Source organism: Artibeus jamaicensis, unplaced genomic scaffold, assembly GCF_021234435.1.
Source record: "Artibeus jamaicensis isolate MK-2021 breed Jamaican fruit bat unplaced genomic scaffold, CSHL_Jam_final contig_1940, whole genome shotgun sequence".
Classification (NCBI taxonomy): domain Eukaryota; kingdom Metazoa; phylum Chordata; class Mammalia; order Chiroptera; family Phyllostomidae; genus Artibeus; species Artibeus jamaicensis.
In genome coordinates this window covers 200,537-220,040 of record NW_026521396.1, presented here as the reverse complement: position 1 = coordinate 220,040, position 19,504 = coordinate 200,537, and the positions used below count along the sequence as shown (strand labels likewise).

Sequence of the window (19,504 nt, the reverse complement as noted above, 5' to 3'; positions counted from 1 at the left end):
GTTTGTTGTCATTTTACTTTTCATAGTTTTTGATCCTCGATTTCTTAGATAAGTGCCTTTAACACTTGAAATAGTAAAATAAATTCTCCCCTGCGTTTTGCAGGAGCAAACATCTGTGATCAGTCAATTAACCCTAATTGGGCTGGTTGCTATCTATCTCAAACATGTGTAGTTCAGAAATTTGATCAGAGATTTTATGTGCAACTTGAGATTCTCCCTTTTAAAGATGTTCTCCTAACACTTTCTAGCTGCTTCAGTAGCCACAAATTATTCTTATTTTTCCAGTCAGCCAATAAGTCTGTATATTGTAAAGTTATAACTGTCTATCTGCTTCCAACTGAATGTGTCTTGAAAAAATATCAAAACTAGATGACTCCCATACTGTTCCTTTCTTCCAAGTGTCCTTTACACTGTAGATTCTGATGGATTGTTTCACTCTCTGTGCCTTCAGGTTTAATTTTCTTTTTTCTATCTGTTATTTTTACAATTTTTCAATGTTTATAATGTTGAGCTACAGGTTAAGGGGGTTGTTTTGTTGAAATATGTACCTTCACTACTGAAAATGGACCCTCACTTTTTCCCCTTGCTTTGCATATTATTAGCTGTAAGTCGAATTACTGGATTTTAGGGTATCTTGTTATACAAAATGCCAGATTTTTTCAAAGTGATAGTACCATTTTACATTGCCCCATACTTGCAGAAGAGAACAATGGCTATATGGAGCATGGTGGTTAAAGCAGAGATATTAAGAGTGCTGTAGTTTCAGGTCTATTATATGATTGAAACAGAGGTTTCGGAGAGATCAGAGTATGACTGTGCATGAATGACAAGCACAGGGGTATTGACTGCAGTGTTCAAAAGAAATGACCTCTCTTATCCCATGACCCCTCTTCTGTTCATACTTCTTTCTTTTCCAATTCTTTCACAGATCCAGTGCTCAATTCTGTTAAAACTATATACAAGTGATAAATGTATATACCTATTTATAACTACTTATATGCAACACCTTCTAATAGACATGAGTCAATAAGCAACAAAATAAAAAGAGCCCCAACCTGATTTCATGAAACTTACAGTTGTGGGTACAAGCTGGGGTAGTGATGCATTTTCATTTTCTAAGTCAGGTATACTAAACGAGTTCTGACTCTCAGAGGTAATCCTTGTTTAGAGACAACTTCCTGAGAAACCTTAACAAAGAATCCCTAGAGAAGGAGACTATGGAGTTTCTGCAGACCACAGCCCAGGTTTCTGGAACAGTTCAGGACAGACACCAGAAGATAAGGGAGCTATATCTAGCCTTGCTCAAGGATGAAACGATACTGTGGGAAAGAAAACCGAGAAAGTCAGAGTTTATCAAACTTCATAATTGACACCTGTAATTCCTATAATGTAGAATTTTGGCATGGCTGTTCACATAATTTGCTAGCACATTGTCCTCTCTGGGTTTGTGAACCTTAACAGTGTGACAGTTGCCCTTCTCTGTAGCTTCTTTTGTAGTTACTGGTCCTTCAAGATTTCCAAGTGTACACTTAAGGATCCACTGCAACGCCTGTAACATCATTAGTCTTGCTCATCTTCTCCTTGGGCCACATCCGCCACCCAGAAACTAAGCTCATCTGAGAGATCAGGAGCAGGAGTACTTGGGAAAGGATTTCCATTGGGGGCATCTTTACAACATTTCATACAACAAAATGAGGTGCCTGATTGTTAATAATCTGAAAAGATAACTGAAGATGTGGCATGACAACAAGATCCTAAGACCCATGAGAAAAGAGTTAAAGTAAGGGCATCTCTTTATTTATTTATTTATTTATTTATTTAACCACCTCTTCTTCTGTTAAGGAAACAGCTATACCCCAGACTAGCTCAGATGGTAGATACAGTTAAAGGCTTTTTAAAATTCTGGCTTCTCCTTATCTGACCTGTTCTTACTGGATTAAGAATGCCTTTGTCCGTTATCACCTCTACAACATTCTCTTTGTGCCCTTAACTGCCCCAATACATGTTTTGAAATTGCACTGTCCACCTGAATCATTATCATTTGTGTCCTCACTTGCATCATTTAATTCATGGTTTTTGAACTGTTTCATATTCTATTAGTCAGTGTTCTCCAGAGAAACACAACCAATATTATATATATCCTTCATTCACATTAAGGAGATTGACTACCAGTAATTGGCTCATGTGATTATGTCATTTGAATAGTTCTAGGCTTTGCTGTCTAGAAGCTAGAGACCCAGGGAAGCTGTCGGTATAATTTAGTTCAAGTTTAAAGCTTGAGAACCAGAGTTGTTGATGGAGTAACTCCTAGTTGAAGGCCAGAAAAAATGTACATCCCAGCTCAAGCAGGCAGGCAGGAAGCAAAAGGAACTCCTTTCTTTCTTCCTCTGCCTCTTTGTTCTGCCCAGGCCCTCAGTCTATTTTACTGAGACCACAGATCCAAAGGCTGATCTTATCTGGAAACAACACCTGCACAGTCACACCCAGAAATAATGATTAATCTGGGAACCCTGTGCCCAGTCACATGGATCCATAAACTTATTCATCACAATTACTTTTCTTTTTTTCCTTTTTATTATGCTAGCGATATAGAGATTATTTGTTAAATAGTATTAGATGACATTGCCCAATACATGACATTTCATTTTGATCTCTGCAGTCCACTTAGGAAAAGTGTAATTTTGTCATACTGAATCTAGGTTCTGAAAGTCAACATCACCATGCTACCACCCATACCACCCAGACCGGTACCTGGGAGAGCCCCTCTGCCCGACCACCTAAAGTAATTTCAAATTTGAGTAGCCATTCCCTCTCACATGACCTAACAGGATACAAATGGGCAGATTCACTTCCTTCAGCTGGTGGATACAGGACAGGAGAGAGCTGCCAGTATCACAGCCTTAAGCGAGACTTCAGCATGGGTCCTCGCTGTGGTAAAAGACAGACTTTTTTCACTTTTCAGGGAACCTCGTTTGTAAGGGAGAAAGATGGGGTTGACCTATGTGACATTACACGCCTTAGGTAAATGTAATTCTTCAAAGATGAATTACTCTGAGAGCCATAAGAACAGCTTCAGGGAGCAGAGTTCAGCTACGAGTAAGAAAGTAGTTGTTGGTAGCTGCTTATTGCTTCACAGATTTTCTCCATTCCTGCCCCTCCCCTAAGAAGTTAACTTTCATTTTCACTCTGCTCCTCTGGATCCTCTTTGTGGACCACAGGCCCCAGGTTTGGGGGTCTGTGGTCAAAGTCAGGTGAATCCCTGACTCTCCAAAGGCTGGAACACTCAGGACTACCCTTCAGGTAGGAGAGTCAAGCCCAAGACTACCCCTCAGGCTGGAACTCTAAAATGAGTGAATGGGAATTGTTCCCAGGAAGATTGGGGGTGTTTCCTTCTGCTTTTTGTGCAGTGCCTGGCGGGGGGTAGTCTGCCAAGAACACTGTGTTCCACTGTTACAGACCTTGGAGCACAAAACTGCACCTTTTCACAGCCCGGGCATCACAACAGGAGCTCAAGGGGTGTCCCATTTGAGGGATTCCTAGGCCCAAATGTTCAGACAGGGTCACAGTGGTGGAAGCAGCTCCTGTAAAGTCTCAATGGTGGCAAAGGGGTGATGACCCTGGGAGAGAAGTGTGGGACATGGGCACTCCCTGGTCATCTCTGAGTGGCTGCAGCAGGGGGATGGGGCAGACATAACCAGCAGCACCTACAGGTTAGAGGGAGATGCAGCCCCCACGCTGACAAGGTATTGGCTGGATCAGCACTGTCACCCACATCCCTAATCTCTGCCTTTGGTGAGAGTCCAACCAGCTTCCACTTCTGCAAAAGATGAATCGCCTTCATGGTCTATGTACTTCTCAAACTTCTGCCTCTGCCCCACATCCTGAGGTAGGTTCTTTAAGTCCTGTGCAGGAGCCATTAAAGAAAGGACCTCTGTGCCCTATACCCTTAGGGTTCTCCTGGGCATATTAAACCTTGTTTGTTTTGAAGGCAGATGTTTCATGGGCTTGGTGTTCTGATATAGGTTCCTGAATTAGGTAGCACAATGTGGGGCACAAACCCATAGGTCCTCCGGGGTGGTCTAGGCAGTTGTGATATCCCTTCAGTGCAGACACCACTCCTGTTTCCATATCTAGCATCTCCCTGCCTGCTCTGGAGTCCTGGAGTCACTCCTTAGGTTGTGAGGCATCAACCTCCATCTGTGATAACTCAAGCTCCTCTGCACTTTCCTCGTCTGTGTCCTGCAGCAGCAAATGATTTGACCTTAGGTCCTTGTAGCCATGCTATAGAAATAAATTCTATAGCCCCTAGGCAAAAATACATATCCTGCTCCTTTTTTCTCTATAGGCTTTTGTTGTGTCTCAGGATTGGTTGGATCTTGAATGGAATGACAAATAATTGAAAGTTTCTTCCCCATGTTTGGATCATGCTTGAGTCACAAACAGGGGTAGACATTATTTAATATCTACTTCTGATGCATTGCCTACTTCTGATCTTGCAGTTTATCAGAGCCTGATCTGAACCATAGTCTCTGCAGCCAGGCTACCTGCATAGGCTTCTGGGCTGTTTTCAGTATCTGGACATCTGCTGTAATACACTTCTGGTTCTCCTTCAGCCTCATTCCTTATCGGGTTCCCTTCATATGTGATGGACATGGTACCAGTGGACAGTGTCAGTAGATCTAAATTCATCTTCATACTGCCTTTATAATATTTCCCTTTCTAGCACAGAGCTAAAAGAAAATGTATTATGTCATACTACAGATATTTCTTTTACCATCAGTCTTAGTAACCATTGAGACATAAATATCTACTGAGATTTTTTTCTTTCTTTCCTTATTGCTTTCTAGTCCCATTTACTTGGAGCACCTGAGAGAACTCCTGAGCCTAAACTGTGGCCACAGGGCCATTTTGAGTCCAGGTGGGAGAATGAGCATCACTGTGCTACCACTGGTGCTACGACTCTGATACCCTCTCTGACTGACTATCAACATGATTACCAATTTGGATTATCGTTCTCCTTCATGTGATCTGATAAGATATAAACTTCCAGGTCACTTAGCTGAGATAGGGATATAGGACAGGAAATGGCATGTCAACAATGGCTGCCTCCAGTGAGCTCCCAGTGAAGGTCTTCACAGTGCTACAGAAGGTCCATTATTCCTGTTATTTCAGCCTTTTAAGAAGCCAGACTTAGTGGACAGGTGTGAAACTACCATAGGTTATGTAAGCCCAGAGCTAGAGTATACTATTTACTTTGTGAAAGCTCATAAGCACAGCATCCAAGGGTCTAAAACAGACAGTGTTGGTTGTAAAAGTCACCCTCTCCTTAAGAAAAATGAAGTCTTAGCTTATTAACTGGCAGCTGAGTTCTACAGGAAGTCCTCAAAATGCACTTTCCACATGAGGCTATTTCGTTATCAATCGTATGGCTTTATGAAGCTGACCTTCTGCTTTATTGTAGCCTCATAAGTTTTTCAGAAAATGAAACAAAAACCAAATACCCAACTTATTAGAAGAGTAAGCCAATATTACTTCTATAGAAAGAAAGAGCCTGATGTTGACTCTTTATTCCCAGGGACCTAATCTAATGGCCATTTTTTCTTCTTACCCCTATCCTATGTCTTACTCTCTTCCCTGTTCTCTATTTACTTCATTACCTTGTCCTGAAATCTATCATCTTCTCTCCCCTGGGCAACTGCATGCATCTGACTCATCTTCCCATTTCTGCAGTGGATCCATCTAACACATGACCACACAAGGGCAAAGCTAATCATGTAAAACATGATAAGGGTAAAACATGGATAATTTCTTTTGCTGTTGGAAAAGAGCCCCTAAATGTCACGTAATTGGGGAAGTGCCATATATCATGGTCATTGGGAGCTTATGGGATTCCAAAGGGCTAGTGGTTTTTGGCATACCAGCTGTACTGTCATTTCTAAATTCAGACAGGGTGGTACATCTTTTATGAACAGGTCATTTCTTTACCTATTACATTTTTCCTCACTTATATGCCATATTTCCTTCATCTTCTTCAGCTTTCACTTCAACCCATATGTTTTCAAGTTGGAGTTGCTGGACAACCAATTATTTGCCCCCATTATTAGATTTCCCAACAACATGCACACCTCTCTAGTAGTGTTTTTCACATCAGTATATATATATATATGTGTGTGTGTGTGTGTGTGTGTGTGTGTGTACATATATAAAAATGTAATTCGTATAAATATATGAATATATATATTTATATAAATATATAAATAAAATCTGGCTGATGATTTAATTCACTGTTACTTTCAAAGTGAAATTTAGGGTAATAGTGATTTAATCTCTCTGTTTAGGCTCATCTTTTTGTTTGTGGGTATTAGTTTAGTTGTTAGCATGTAATTTATAGTCATTAACAATTAACTGAATAGTCTTACATGATATTTTGAGACTTTGTTCCCAGTACTGGTATTTATTTCATCTGTGTTCTCATTTCCCCAGGTATGTGACTTGTGTGATCCTATGAGTATATTATACTCTCTCCCTCCCCACCATCCACATCAACACACACCTTTGGGCTCCTATCGATGTCTTTGGTATATTTCAGGACATTAAATTTTATCATTTATCAACACAAGACTTCTTCAAACCTTCTAAATTACCTGTTTTGTCTTTGATTAACTTACTAAGGTAGGAGCAGACCCCTGAATACAGTAGGCTCATCGTGACTCTGTGTATCAAAGATAAATAATCTTCTTACGTCACTTACTGTCTCTATGTACACATCTGATAAAGGGTTTGCTCTTGTCACATACATGAACACATTGTCACATATTTTGTCCTCATAACAAGTCATTTCAAAATACAGCAAATGATAGCAATGGTTACACTGTAAATAAGCAGTCAGAGCATGTCTTTCCAATAAATGAACATGTAAGGAGAGAGTTAAGTGGACGTTGAGAGTGAATCCTACTTATACCAGGGGCAGCACTGCATACTGAGAGAAGAGTGGGTATAAAAGCCCAGCCGCATAGGTGGTTTGGTGTTTTTATCATTGAGGATGTGTTTTGCACCAAAACACATGTGTTTTGGTATCACATGGATGTCTTTTTGCATTGAGGATGAGAAAGAAGTGGGTGAGATGTTGGGTCACACAAGGATCTTGGTAGGAAGGGTTCATATCATCCTTCTGTTGTGTAAAAGCGAAGGATAGTAATAACCACTGCACAGATAAAAATGAAATTTGTCATGTCAGATGAACTAAAAGTATTTAAAATTGTATGAATTGTCCTTTTACCAGGTCACCAAGCTCCTTTCCTTGTTTCTCTACCTTTTCTTTTTTGTTCTTCAGTATTGTTCTTGCCCTGTGCTTAATTTATAGAGTTAGCATAATTTATTCCTACCTTTCTCACTCTGCTCCCTTTAACCTTTCCAATCTGGCAGAAATCTGTGAGTCAGAGCAACCTCAGATCAGGACAGATAGGAGCAAGGGGAGCAGCTGCGATGGCTTCAGAAATCCTGGTGAACATAGAGGAGAAGGTGACCTGCCCCCATGTGCCTGGAGTTCTTGACAGAACCTCTGATCCTGGACTGTAGGCAGAACTTCTGCTAAGCCTGCCTCACTGCAAACACCAAGAGGTTCATGGTCAGTGAAGAAGGAGAGAGCAGCTGCCCTATGCACCAAAGCCATTACCAGCCTGCAAACCTGCGGCCAAATTGGCATGTGGCCAACATAGTGGAGACACTTAGGGAGGTCAAGTTGAGCCCAGAGGAGGAGCAAAGGACAGATCTCTGTGAGTGCCATGGAGAGAAACTCCTGCTATTCTGTAAAGAGGACGGGAAGTTCATTTGCTGGCTCTATGAGAGGTCTCAAGATTACCAAGATCACCACACTTTCTTCATGGAGGAGGTTGCCCAGGAGTACTGGGTAACAGACCAGGATGGAGGAAAGACAGGGCAGAAAATAGTACTTGATGTGAAATCTTTACTTTTGTTATAGAATGGACCTGTTTGGGGGCCAAGATACTGTTACAGAAACAAGCCCCTTCCCCCCACCTCCTTGGGTCTTTCTGTTCTAGATTTGTCCTTGCCCACCACTAGTCTAAACTGTGACTCTCAATGCCAGTTTGTGAAAAGGAAAGGAACTCTTAATTCAAAAGTTACACAGGTTTAGAGTAATGGTAGAATGTTGCACTTAAATTTCAAAGTCACTTTAAAACACTCACAAACACACAGCCTTGCCTTCCCCTCTTTGCCCAGTAAGACCAGCCTCAGAATATGCCAATCAGAAGTACCATCCTCCAAAAGAAAAAAAGAAGTCTGCAGCATCATCAACTGTGTCACTGTGATCTTCAGTTCTTAATCCAAAACCATGTGGCACCTCCTCATGGAGCTGCCAGTGAGAATCCTTTCACCCTCTTTTGCATGACATGGTCTCAAATTGTTCCCCCGGGGACCCTTATGGCAACCTGCCTTTAAATCCCAGCCTGGAATCTCCTCCATGATCCCACTTTTCACCCCTCCCACAATTGGCTACACCTACTAGCACTCCCATATTCTCTGTCTTTCTTGGTTGCCATAGTTATTTCCTGCAGGCGTGGCCCTGTGGTGTGGAGCAAACCATTTCCCAGCTCTGGCACAGGTGCTGTAACTGGGGGAGATGCCTCCCAGTTACAACATGGGTTAAAGTCATACATACCTTTTTGGCTCCACTCAGACTGGGAGACTAGTCTGCTATTCTTGATATCCAAAACAACCATTTCTGCATATAGGTATGAAGCTTGTCTGACATTATTGATACACAAAACAACTCTCAATCCTTGTGTTGCTGCTTTTCCCAGCCCCCAAGATAGACTACTTTGATCACATTTCTTCCTATGCTCACCTTCCCAGGCCCAAAGGACTTTCCTGTACATTCCATACGACTACAAAATGATGAGCAGACTCAAACAAGAAGTGGATATTTCTATAGCTTGTGCTAATAGGTGGAGGTTTGGTGCCCAAGTAGAGCTGTCCCTGCCCCTTTGAACAGGAGGGGTAAGTGGGCAGTTGGGTTGACTGATGCCTAAATTCTTTCCTTACTACAGGATCAGGTTTCTTCTAGGACAAAGAGAATCAGTCTTCTCCTGACATGGGAATGGTGGCTTCTATTACATGAGTCTTAAAGAACACATTCACCACATCAAAGTTCCTTCAAGTCACAGATTTTAATTTCTATTTCACGGTTCCTGTAAACTCTGGTCTCTTCAGAGATCAGCTTGATTGGTTTCCTTATTTGCCCTCTATTCCAGTATTCCCCAGCCTTTTTGGCACCAGGGACCTGTTTTTCCAGAGAGAGGTCAGGGGCCGGGACAGGAAGCTAGCTCCGTGGTGGGGGGCAGGGTGGTGTGGAGCAGACTGGAGGCAGAGCCCAGGCTAGCTTCACTAGCTGGCCACTGTTTGCCTCCGGCTGTGGACAAGGGCGGGCTGTGGGGGTGGTGTCTGAGACAGGAGGTGGAGTTTAGGAGCTCAATCGAGCTTCCCGAGCTTCCCAGGAGGGACTCATGCACTATTCTGTTGCTGAGAATGACCATAGCTAGCTTCTGGTGTGGCTCCTCCCTCAGGAAAAGTTGCAGGCAGCTCTGGACAGGCTGAGGACTCAGCAGCAGAAAGCTGAGAAGTTGAGCACTGACATTAGAGAAGAGAAGACTTCCTAGGAGGTAGAAGGAGAATCTTCCTGAGGGAGTTAGACAAGAATCTGCCTGGAGTCTTAGTCCCAAGGAGCTCTTTGCCTTCTGTTACTTGACAGTTGATAAGTCTGGTCACTTACTAAGCATTCTTTATCCTTTTCCTAATAGGGATGGGGCTGAAATAGAACCTGTCACAAATTAACACAGATATTTGTAGGTTAGTGATTCTCAGACTCTCTGGTGAGAATGGCTAGTGACTTCTGTGTTCATTTCTGTCATCATTATTTTGAGCCTTGAACTCTTCCAGGGGAGTACAGTGTTCAGTGGTTCATGGCTCTGTCCCCTGGTGCTCAAAGTTAGCTGAGGGTGGGTATGGGGGTCAGGAGTAATGCAGGGGAGCATAACTGTTCTGGGCAGCTGTGTAAAAGCTGACCCACACCAAGTGTCCTATTTTATTTAGGGTTGGCTTCAATAATGTGGACTTGAGGCCTTTATTTTGGAATGTGATGAAGAGAAAGTAATAGGAAAAAGTAGCGTTCCCCAAGAATTGCTCTCCTGCTTCCATTTCTCTTCCCTGTGAGAACTTCCAAATCAAATACTTCTTCTGGCTTCCAGTCTCTACCTAACAGCCCGAGTCCCTCTCTCTTTCTCATTCCTGAAAAATCAAATACAAAATGAGAGCCGAAGTGTCCAGGACTGTTTTAAACAACTGAGAGGCATCCTGGATACTGAAGAGCAGAAGGAGCTGCAAAAGCTGGCAAAGGAGGAGGGAGATGTTTTCTGTGACCTGGAACAGGCTGAGAGTGAGCTGGTCCAGCAGACCCAGGTGTTGAGATATCTCATGTCAGAGCTGGAGCATCAGTTGCAGGGGTCAACAGAGAAGATGCTGCAGGTAAGACTTGGAAAGAAGCCCCAGCACCTGAACTGAGGAAAATGAAGAGTAAATTTCTTGCTGTGATGTGTGGCTGTGCTGTTTCTGGTGGTGACACTGAGGTTCTCATGGTCTTTCATTAACCTTTTCCTACATCTATTTCAGAGGTTATAGGAATAATTGAATGTGTCAATAATAAGGGAAAAACTCGTTTTTATTAACATATCAATTGTAGTGCAAAAATTTGACTTTGGAGAGAAGATTCATTGTTTCTAATTATATTCTATAGGCCCCTATATCTGTGATCTAGCCTAGAACAGTTTTCAGAAACCTCCTTGGGTCCCAAGAGTTTTGTTTTTGTTTTTGTTTTTTCCTCATATAATGAGTTGAGGTTTTTTCCTCATGTGTATTTTTTAATAAGAAACTATGAAAGATCAGTATTATTTATTCTTTAATAATTCAGTAAATTCACCAGTGGAACCATCTCACTCTGGGCTTTTCTTTTTTGGAAAGGATTAAAATATGAATATATTAAGTTTTCTTAAGATTTTTTACATTTCTTGAGTCAGATTTTGATAAAGCACATTTTTGTAGAAATATGTCCATTGTAAGTTGTCAGATTTGTAAACATGAAATCAGTCATTATAATTCCTTAGAATCTCTTTCATTACTTTTTAATAGGATTTATTTCTCTTTAGGCAGAGGGGAAGGGAGGTAGAAAGAGAGGAAGAGAAATAGCAATGTGTGGTTACCTCTCACACACCCCCTACTGGAGACCTGGCCTGCAACCCAGGCATGTGCCCTGATCTCAGAATCAAACAGGCATCCCTTTGATTTGCAGGCTGGTGCTCAATCCATTGAGCCACACCAGCCAGGGCAGAATCTCTTTCATTTTTACAGTACTTTCAGTAATGTCTCATTTTTTCTTTCTTATAAGGTGACTTCATTGTTGTTGTTGTTATGTTTGGTTAATTTTATCGTGTTTTTCAAGAATAAACTGATTAGTTTTATTGATTTATCTGTATTTCACCTTCCTATATCTGCTCTTAATTACATCGTTTCCTTGTGCTAGTGTATATGCACATTTATACATAAATCTGTATATGCATTTGTGTGTATTGTATTTAATTTGCTGTTTTATAGTTTCTGAAAGTGAGAATTTAGACTAGTGATTTGACACAATCTTTCCTTATCATTTTAATGATATAAATATGTTAATTTTGCTATATTTTATACTTCTGGATTATTTACTTGTTATTTTGATTCAATCTAACCTATTTTCAAATTCCTTTTGTGATTTTTTCATTGTTCAAGTCTTGGTATCTTTGAAACTAATGTGTAATCACGCTTTTTTATGTGTAATAAAACATTTATATTATTATTTCACTTATTAAATGTATTGACACTTGCTTTATAACCTAAAATGTTAAATATACAAAAACTTTATAAAAATTTAAAAAGAATGTGTATTGTGCATCCACTGTGTGAAAGGGTCTATAGATGCCATTATAATTTTTTTTTCTTAAAACCTTCTTTCTTATCTGGGAAGTTCCTTGTGTCTCCTTCAATTCTAAGCGATAGCATTGCTGGCTAGAGTAATCTAGGTTGTAGGTCCTTTCTTTTAATCACTTGACTAATGCCAATCCCTTCTGGCATGTAAAGTTTACATTGAGAAATCAGCTGCTAATGTTATAGGAAACTTCATAGGTAACCAACTCCTTTTCCCTTGCTGTTTTTAAGATTCTCTCTCTGCATTCCTCACTTAGTCTTTTTTATGCTTTCTATCTAATTCATTATGGGTCCTGTCTTTTTCTAGAAGTTCTCACTGGCATCATCTATTCTTTCCCTAAGTTAAGTGAGCCTTTTTATAACAACTGTTTAGAATTCTGCATCTGGCTTCCATTTTGTTTAGTTATTTTTCTGAAGTATTTTCCTGCTCTTTCATTTGGGACATGTTTTTTTGTCTTCTCATTTTGGCTGCTTTCCTATATTTACTTCTATGTACTAAGTATATCTGCCATGTCTTCCAGTCTTGGCTGAGTGGCCTTATGAAGTAATATCCTTTGCCATTTTTGTATTCCCCTGAGTGCAGAGCTCTAGGGGTGTCTCTAGTGTGGGTTGTATGGGTTCTCCCACTGTAGTTGAGCCTTAATTGCTGTTGGCACATCTGTGGCTGGCATTGACCCTCAGGCAGAGTGACTGAGGAATGTCATTGACTCCAGTGAAGAAGTTGACCCCAAGGGGTGGGATGCACTTTAGTTGGGCTCATGTGCCTGCTGTGTCCACCTTTTGGGTATGTCATTTGTGGCCCTAATTGGGTGGTACTCTGGTTAGTCTGAAGCTGGACACCAGGTGTATTCATTCTTATGCTTCTTTGGAGAGGCCCTGGTGTGAGCCATGGTTAGCCACTTCCTTTGTCAGAGCACCACCTATTAGGAGCAACAAAGTGATCTGTGGTTGGTGGTTCCCATACTGGACTTGGAGATGCTAAGCTGTTAACCAAGGTCAGCTGCCACTTCTGCCACCCTAGGACTGCTTAGCAAGAGGGAAAGGGCACACCGAGGCCACCACTGCTTGTTTGGGGTTTGTGGACCTTTAAGAGAATTTAGGAAAGTTCAGTTTAGACTCAGTCAGAGGCTTGAAATGGGTGTAGTGGAGTCTCAGAGAATCACCTGGATAGGGCAAGATTGGTGTCAGCCTGGTTAATGGATTCAGGTTTGGCCCTGGCCCATGCTGCTGGCTGTGTATAGACAGGGCTCCACAAGAGAACCATGGCACCTGCCAGCACGTTAATCCTTGGGAGAGGTGCCCCACCAGCCCTCCACCTGAAGCCAAACAATTCAGTTTCTCCCTGTATGTCTCTGGCACTTCACAGGCTTCTGTCTCTTCTCTGGAACTTAGGACAAGTGTTGTAAGGAAGTGACTCTGTCCTAGGGTCCTTAAAGAAGATGCCCGGTATTTCAGTAGCCCTCCATCTCACCTGGACTGAGTCTGTCCTGGATTTGACAGTCAGATGTTGTGGAGACTCTTCTTCCCAGCACTGGCACTCTTGGCTGAGAAGCTGGATGTGGTGCTGGGACTTCTCATTTCTCAGGTTATACCTCTGCAGCCAATGTATTTCTACTATTTCTTACCCTCCACAGAAGCGTATATTACCACCCAGTTTTGTATGAGCCCCTCCTACTAATTTGGAGCTGGCTTCTTCTCTACATATTTAGTTATAGGAGTTTTGTGTAGTTCCTTTTCATGTGGTTCTCAAGGGTGGCTATTCTTTATTTATTTTTTTAAAAAACATATTTATTTATTTATTTTTAGAAGGGAAGGAGAGAGGGAGAGAAATATCAATGTGTGGTTGCTTCTCATGTGTCTCCTGCTGGGAACTGGCCCTTGCTGGGAACTGGCCTGCAACCCAGGCATGTGCCCTGACCGGGAATCGAACCACAATCTTTTGGTTCGCAGGCCTGTGCTCAATCCACTGAGTCACACCAGCCAGGGCAGGGTGGCTATTCTTTAATTTAATTATAATTTTCATATGGTTGTGGAAGAAGACAATTCAAGCTTTTTCCTGTTCCACCATTTTGACTGGAATTCTGTATTTTTTCTTTTGCTATATTTATATCTTTGAATCCAAAATATCTCTTGTAGCTAGCAATTGTACAAAAATCTCTGCCTTTCAATTGGTGGACTAAGACAATAACATTTAATGCAATTGTTGATGTAGCTCTATTTAATTTATATTATATTATTTGCTTCTATACGTTTCCAGAAATTTTCATTTTTCTTTTCCTCATTGACAAGCTTCTTTTGAGTTCAACAGTTATTTTTAGTATAAAATTTTGTTTTACTACTTCCTATTTTTTGGTGGTTGCTTTTCTAAATATAACATGCATCCTATTTTATCATGGTCTACTTCAGATTAATACAAAATTAATTCCAGTAAAATGTGGATACTTGCCTCCGACATTGCTTTCTATGTTACAGCAACAACACGGAGATGCTTTAATATGGGCACTGATCTAATTCAGGCCATTGCCATGCATGCCTCAGACTTATTTGATATAATGGGAAGACAAGTTCTCTTTTTCTCAGGAATTTATGGAAGGAGATTCATGTTGTCTTCATGAACTGAGGAGAAAGTCAGTACAGAAAACATAAATCGAATTTGGAGAGTGACATAGACCAAATCCTGAGGGCAGTGTTTGAGCTTCAAAATTAAGCTTTGATTAAAATTAAAAACTCTCCCTCAAATTCTTTTTTTCTACTTCCTCCACTTTTGGTTTTTGTCCTACTGCCACAAAGTACTAATATAGAGAGCAAAGCAAATGTGTGTAGTGTGTGTGTGTAAACCCAGTAGTCTGCCTGGTTTATGGTGTCATGGAAGAAGTTAGTCTGAGATAGAGAAGACCAAATATATTGGTACGTATGTATTCAAAGAAATAAATCTATGATGGTAAAAAAAGTTCAGATGACGAACAATTGTTAACAATGTGGACTAAACTGGCTTGGTAGAGAACGAAATGCAGGTAAGTGTTGTAGTGTTTAGGACAGTGACCAAGGAGATATTAGTAACATGAACAAAGGGGTACAAGGGAGGGAGGAGCAATTTGTTTGGTGGAGTAAAGTACATACGAAACATCCTAAGTTACTGGTTCCTGAGTCTTCTTTACTAGGGAATGTATTAATCTGCATTTAAGAGATAAAATTGAATAAAAATAAAACTTGGAAATCAATTGCACATGTTGAATCTGGAGTGGATGAGGCCAATTATAGACAGTGGTGTATCAAATGAGGAGAGACTTGAGACAATCCTACATTAATGCATTTGTTTTTTGTACCCTCAGCAGAAGTCATGTAAACTTCCTGAGGAATACTCTAACTATTCACCTTTGATTCTCCCAACTATGGCATAATGCTTGACAAGTAATTATACACATCACTTTACATTCACGTTGAATAAGTGAACAAATCATAAATTATTAAAATCATCTCATGAGGAGCCTTATGAACATGGGGAAAATATCATGGGCCTTATGTTTTCTTCCTAAATATATTTCATGTCCAGGTGGTGGAAGCCTCATGCTGTGGTTCCATAAGGTAGAAGTTTTTTCTACCTTTTATTTCCTAAAATGAAAACTTCACATGAGTTTTATTGAATGATTGACTTAGGTATTTTCTTTACTTTTTGGTTCTCACTTTGGGACTATATTTGGGAATAGAGATGTGATGAAGGTTTGTAAGTGAGGACGCTTATTACTTCCTTGACTCATGTTTTCTCTTTTCTGCCTAGGATGTGAATGGCATCATGGAAATGTATGTCGGGAGACCAGAGACGGTCCTTTGGTGCTGTGAAAAGAGGTTTAAAGCCATTAAAGTTATCTGGTGGTTAATGAGAATAAAGTATTGCTCAGGGCAGGAAAATTCGGGTGTAGTTTTTATTTTAAATTTCTGTTCACATATCATGGTTTGCGTTTTCTCTAACTATTGCGAATAGTCCACTTTCTATAGTGGTGATTTTAGGTTAGGATGGGGGATTTGCAGAGTTTAAATCAGCAGCTGTTAGGAATGAGATGTTGCATTGTCAGAGCCATGTGAATTCATCAGTTCTATTCACCCCGCATTCAAGTATGTAACTCAGGTTCCTATATTTCATAGCGACTTTATCTATTATGGGTAAGTTGTGTCTTCTCTACTGCCAAGCACTCAGAATTGGATAGAACTCTTTTTTTAATTTAAATCCTCCCCTGGGAATAGAAAAAACCAGGTCCCTTCCATACAGTTTTCTGTATTGTTCAAAAACACACTTGAATCACAAAGAATATTTTGGCCCTTATGCAAACAATTGATCCTTCTTAACCATGCACTTTTGAAACAAGAATGGAAGGGCAGCATCCTTGTGTCTAAATTTTTATACACACATGGCTGCAGGAAATTTTTAAAACACACAGAATTCTGATGATTATTAGCATGGTATCCACAATGTCTTCTTTTCCAAGTGTTACTCTGTTTTCCCAGAGAACCTGGAATCTCAGATGTTGTTCTGAGAGCCTCCCTAGTTCAGAGCACACTTTAAAGTCTTGATCCTATCTAAACAGGATTCCCTCACTTGATATACCACAAACAACTAGGAACTGGGTTCTGCAACCTCACTTTTGTGTAATATCACTCCATATCCATTTGGTGAGTTTTTCTCACATTATTTTGTTTCAAGGAACCAAAGTTTCCTCTTTAAAAAGATTATGTAATTTTATATGATTTCAAGTGGTAAGAGAGGTGGTGGTTACTTTTCATTTTGAAAGGATTAAACTGTGCTTTTGCAAGGTCAAGGCCTTCCTAAGAACATAGAGTGGGTACTGTAAAGTTACACATGAGCACTTTTCTTTGGTCCCAAAATCAGGACTCTGCTCTCTCCTATCTCAAGGGTCCAGGGAAGGAGGTTCAAGTGCTTAGTGGGGTAAAGAGACAGAAATCAGTAGTTGTGTAGAGCCAAAAAGTCAGAGGTGTGAGAATATTATTTTGTCATCTCTAGAAGACCTGAATTCACTCTGAAGAAGCCAAAAACTGTCTCCAAGAAACAAGGGAGAGTGTTCCAGGCTCCTGACCTGAGTGGGATCCTGCAAGGGTTTCATGGTGAGGAATGCCAGAGCTGGGCGGTGGCTGTGGGATCTGGTGATGGTGGGGAGTAGAAGAGGGAGGGAGGGTTCAGTTTCTAGGTGTGTATAGAGGAGACAAAGGAGGATGGATATCATGTGCTGATGATGTAGCTATAGTTAATGGGGAGTGACCAGATGCCTTGTTCTCCTCTCATTATTCCATTTACTGCCTCACATAGACCCAGTCTTTCCCTGATGTAGACAGTAAGTAGATTGTAGTGCTGACTCCTTTGCTTATATTTATTATGAATTGTTATCATTTCAGAGCTTACAGATGTGCATCAATATCAGGGTAAGTATCATAAACCCTTGTCCTCATTTTCTTTTCAGAATTTTGTGTTTTTATTGTCTCTGATTTTGAGACCTACAATTCCTTACCACATACGTATTATGCTTCACCAGTGTTATACCTATTACCAAGAACAGAACTAATTCTTCCCAGTTTCCACACTACAATGTCACAAACAAAGGCACATCCTATCCCTCATCCAACCCAGTAATATTTCTATAGGTCACATTACCCTGTACTCTCCCAAGAACAAATGAAATGTTGCCACGTCTGCAGATCTGAGACAAGTGACAGATGAGCCCCATTCTGATACAAATAAGAACACTTCTGCTGTAATTGGTGTACCAGTTATCACATCAGGGGAACATTACTGGGAGGTGGATGTGTCAGAGAAACAGGTCTGGTACATGGGGGTATGTGTTTTTAAAAAAGTCTCTGATACCTCTAGCGATCAACCTAAATAGTGTCTTTGGGTTATAGGATTAGAGAATCAGTTTGAACATAATGCTTTTGTGGAATTTTCCCCCTCTGATCCCTTGCAGTTAGCCCTCAGTATGATTGTTCCTCCCTGTCACGATGGGGTTTTCCTAGACAACGATGCTGGCACTATCCCATGAGCTTCTCATCTGTAAATTCTCTTCATGTTCATTTTCTCAGAAAATTGATCCATATTTTAATCCCATGACATGTACTGGCCTCATAACACTGTGTTCTCCAAGCTCTTAAATATTACACCTGCATCTGCTTTGTAGTGCCTCTGGCCTTGAGTGCACCTAACACACTGAGCTTTTCTGCACTATTTTCTCTATTTTTTATTGCTGCGTCTCTTTTTTTCCCATTTCAACATCCTTCATTCAACAATAGAGTTTACAATTTGCCTTGTGTCAAGTATATTTTCCCCAATGCCGTGTTTGTATTAGTAAAGAAACTTAATTCACTGTTTTTATCATCCTAAAGAAAATGACTAATGCATCATAAAAAAAGACCTGTGTGGAGGTGACATCTACACTAAATTCTTACAATTTCATTTCCTGTGCACTGAGAAGAAAAGGGAAAACTCTTCAACAACTTATTTTGTATGTTATTCAAGGTTTTGTAGAGGAAACATTCACTACAAATGAGTTCTCAGTGGCATATCAGTTCAACCATGATGTTCCTTCTTCATCAAAGACTGAAGGAGACAGTGTCATAAATAACAGGTACTAAGTGGAAGGTTTGTGTTCATAGTGTCTGAGTCAAGTCCAATCTCTCCCAATTCATGCAGTGTGACTTTGAATAAGATACTTGAATGCTGGCTTCATTTACTAAAAATTGTCCTGGTATAAAAAACATACCATCATTGGGGTCATTATCAAAGAAAAATGTCATTAAATATGAAACATGTTTAAACCTAATAAACATTTTCTCTACTGATGACTGAGAAGTATAAGCTGTGCCAGTGTCTCATGAAAGAGGTTTGTGCCTTCAGGAGCACGAGGGCGTTTTTTTCTGAAGCCTCATATTTCAGATGCTGGATACCTCTGTGCTGCTGTCCAGATTCTTGCAGCTCTGCCTGTGACAGATGAGTGTATATATGTATGACACCGAGAATTTTATTAGAATTCTGGTTTGCTGCATATTGGCCTTCATCAAATAATCTCCCTCAATAAATTCTATGGGATTTAGTTTCTCATTAGTAAAATTAACAAAATTTGTCTGATTTATCGTGAAAATTAAACAACATAGCAATATTGCAGTAACCTCTCTCATTTTTCAGCAAAAAAGGAGTAATCAAGTATGCAGTCTGTTTACTTCCTGTTCATATCTCACTGTGACTGAAATACATCATTTTAAACATATTATTAGTTTATTTTCAGCATTATTACTCTTGCTTTAAGGAATACAATCACTTGAAAGAGTTACAATTTTCTTTAAATTTTAGCAATTGTAAAATAAATGTTTCTACCATTTCTAGCTAATGAGTCTTCATTTCCCATTTTTCTGGAGTAATTCTATTCTACTAAAATTGTACTTATATGTTAGCTCTGCTTTAAAACCTTATTCA

General features: G+C 40.3%; 1 protein-coding gene across 1 annotated transcript; it reads left to right on the top strand.

Moving 5' to 3' along the window:
• Window positions 1-6,286: 6,286 nt before the first annotated feature.
• LOC128628419 (tripartite motif-containing protein 5-like) lies at window positions 6,287-19,091 on the top strand. The gene is given in 9 exon segments (XM_053672143.1): window positions 6,287-7,530; window positions 7,532-7,978; window positions 9,585-9,674; window positions 10,231-10,542; window positions 15,809-15,876; window positions 17,048-17,148; window positions 17,437-17,574; window positions 17,722-17,921; window positions 18,052-19,091. Coding segments are annotated over 9 exon segments (1,536 nt in total). The 5' UTR covers window positions 6,287-7,485; the 3' UTR covers window positions 18,187-19,091.
• The last annotated feature ends 413 nt before the right edge of the window (window positions 19,092-19,504 follow it).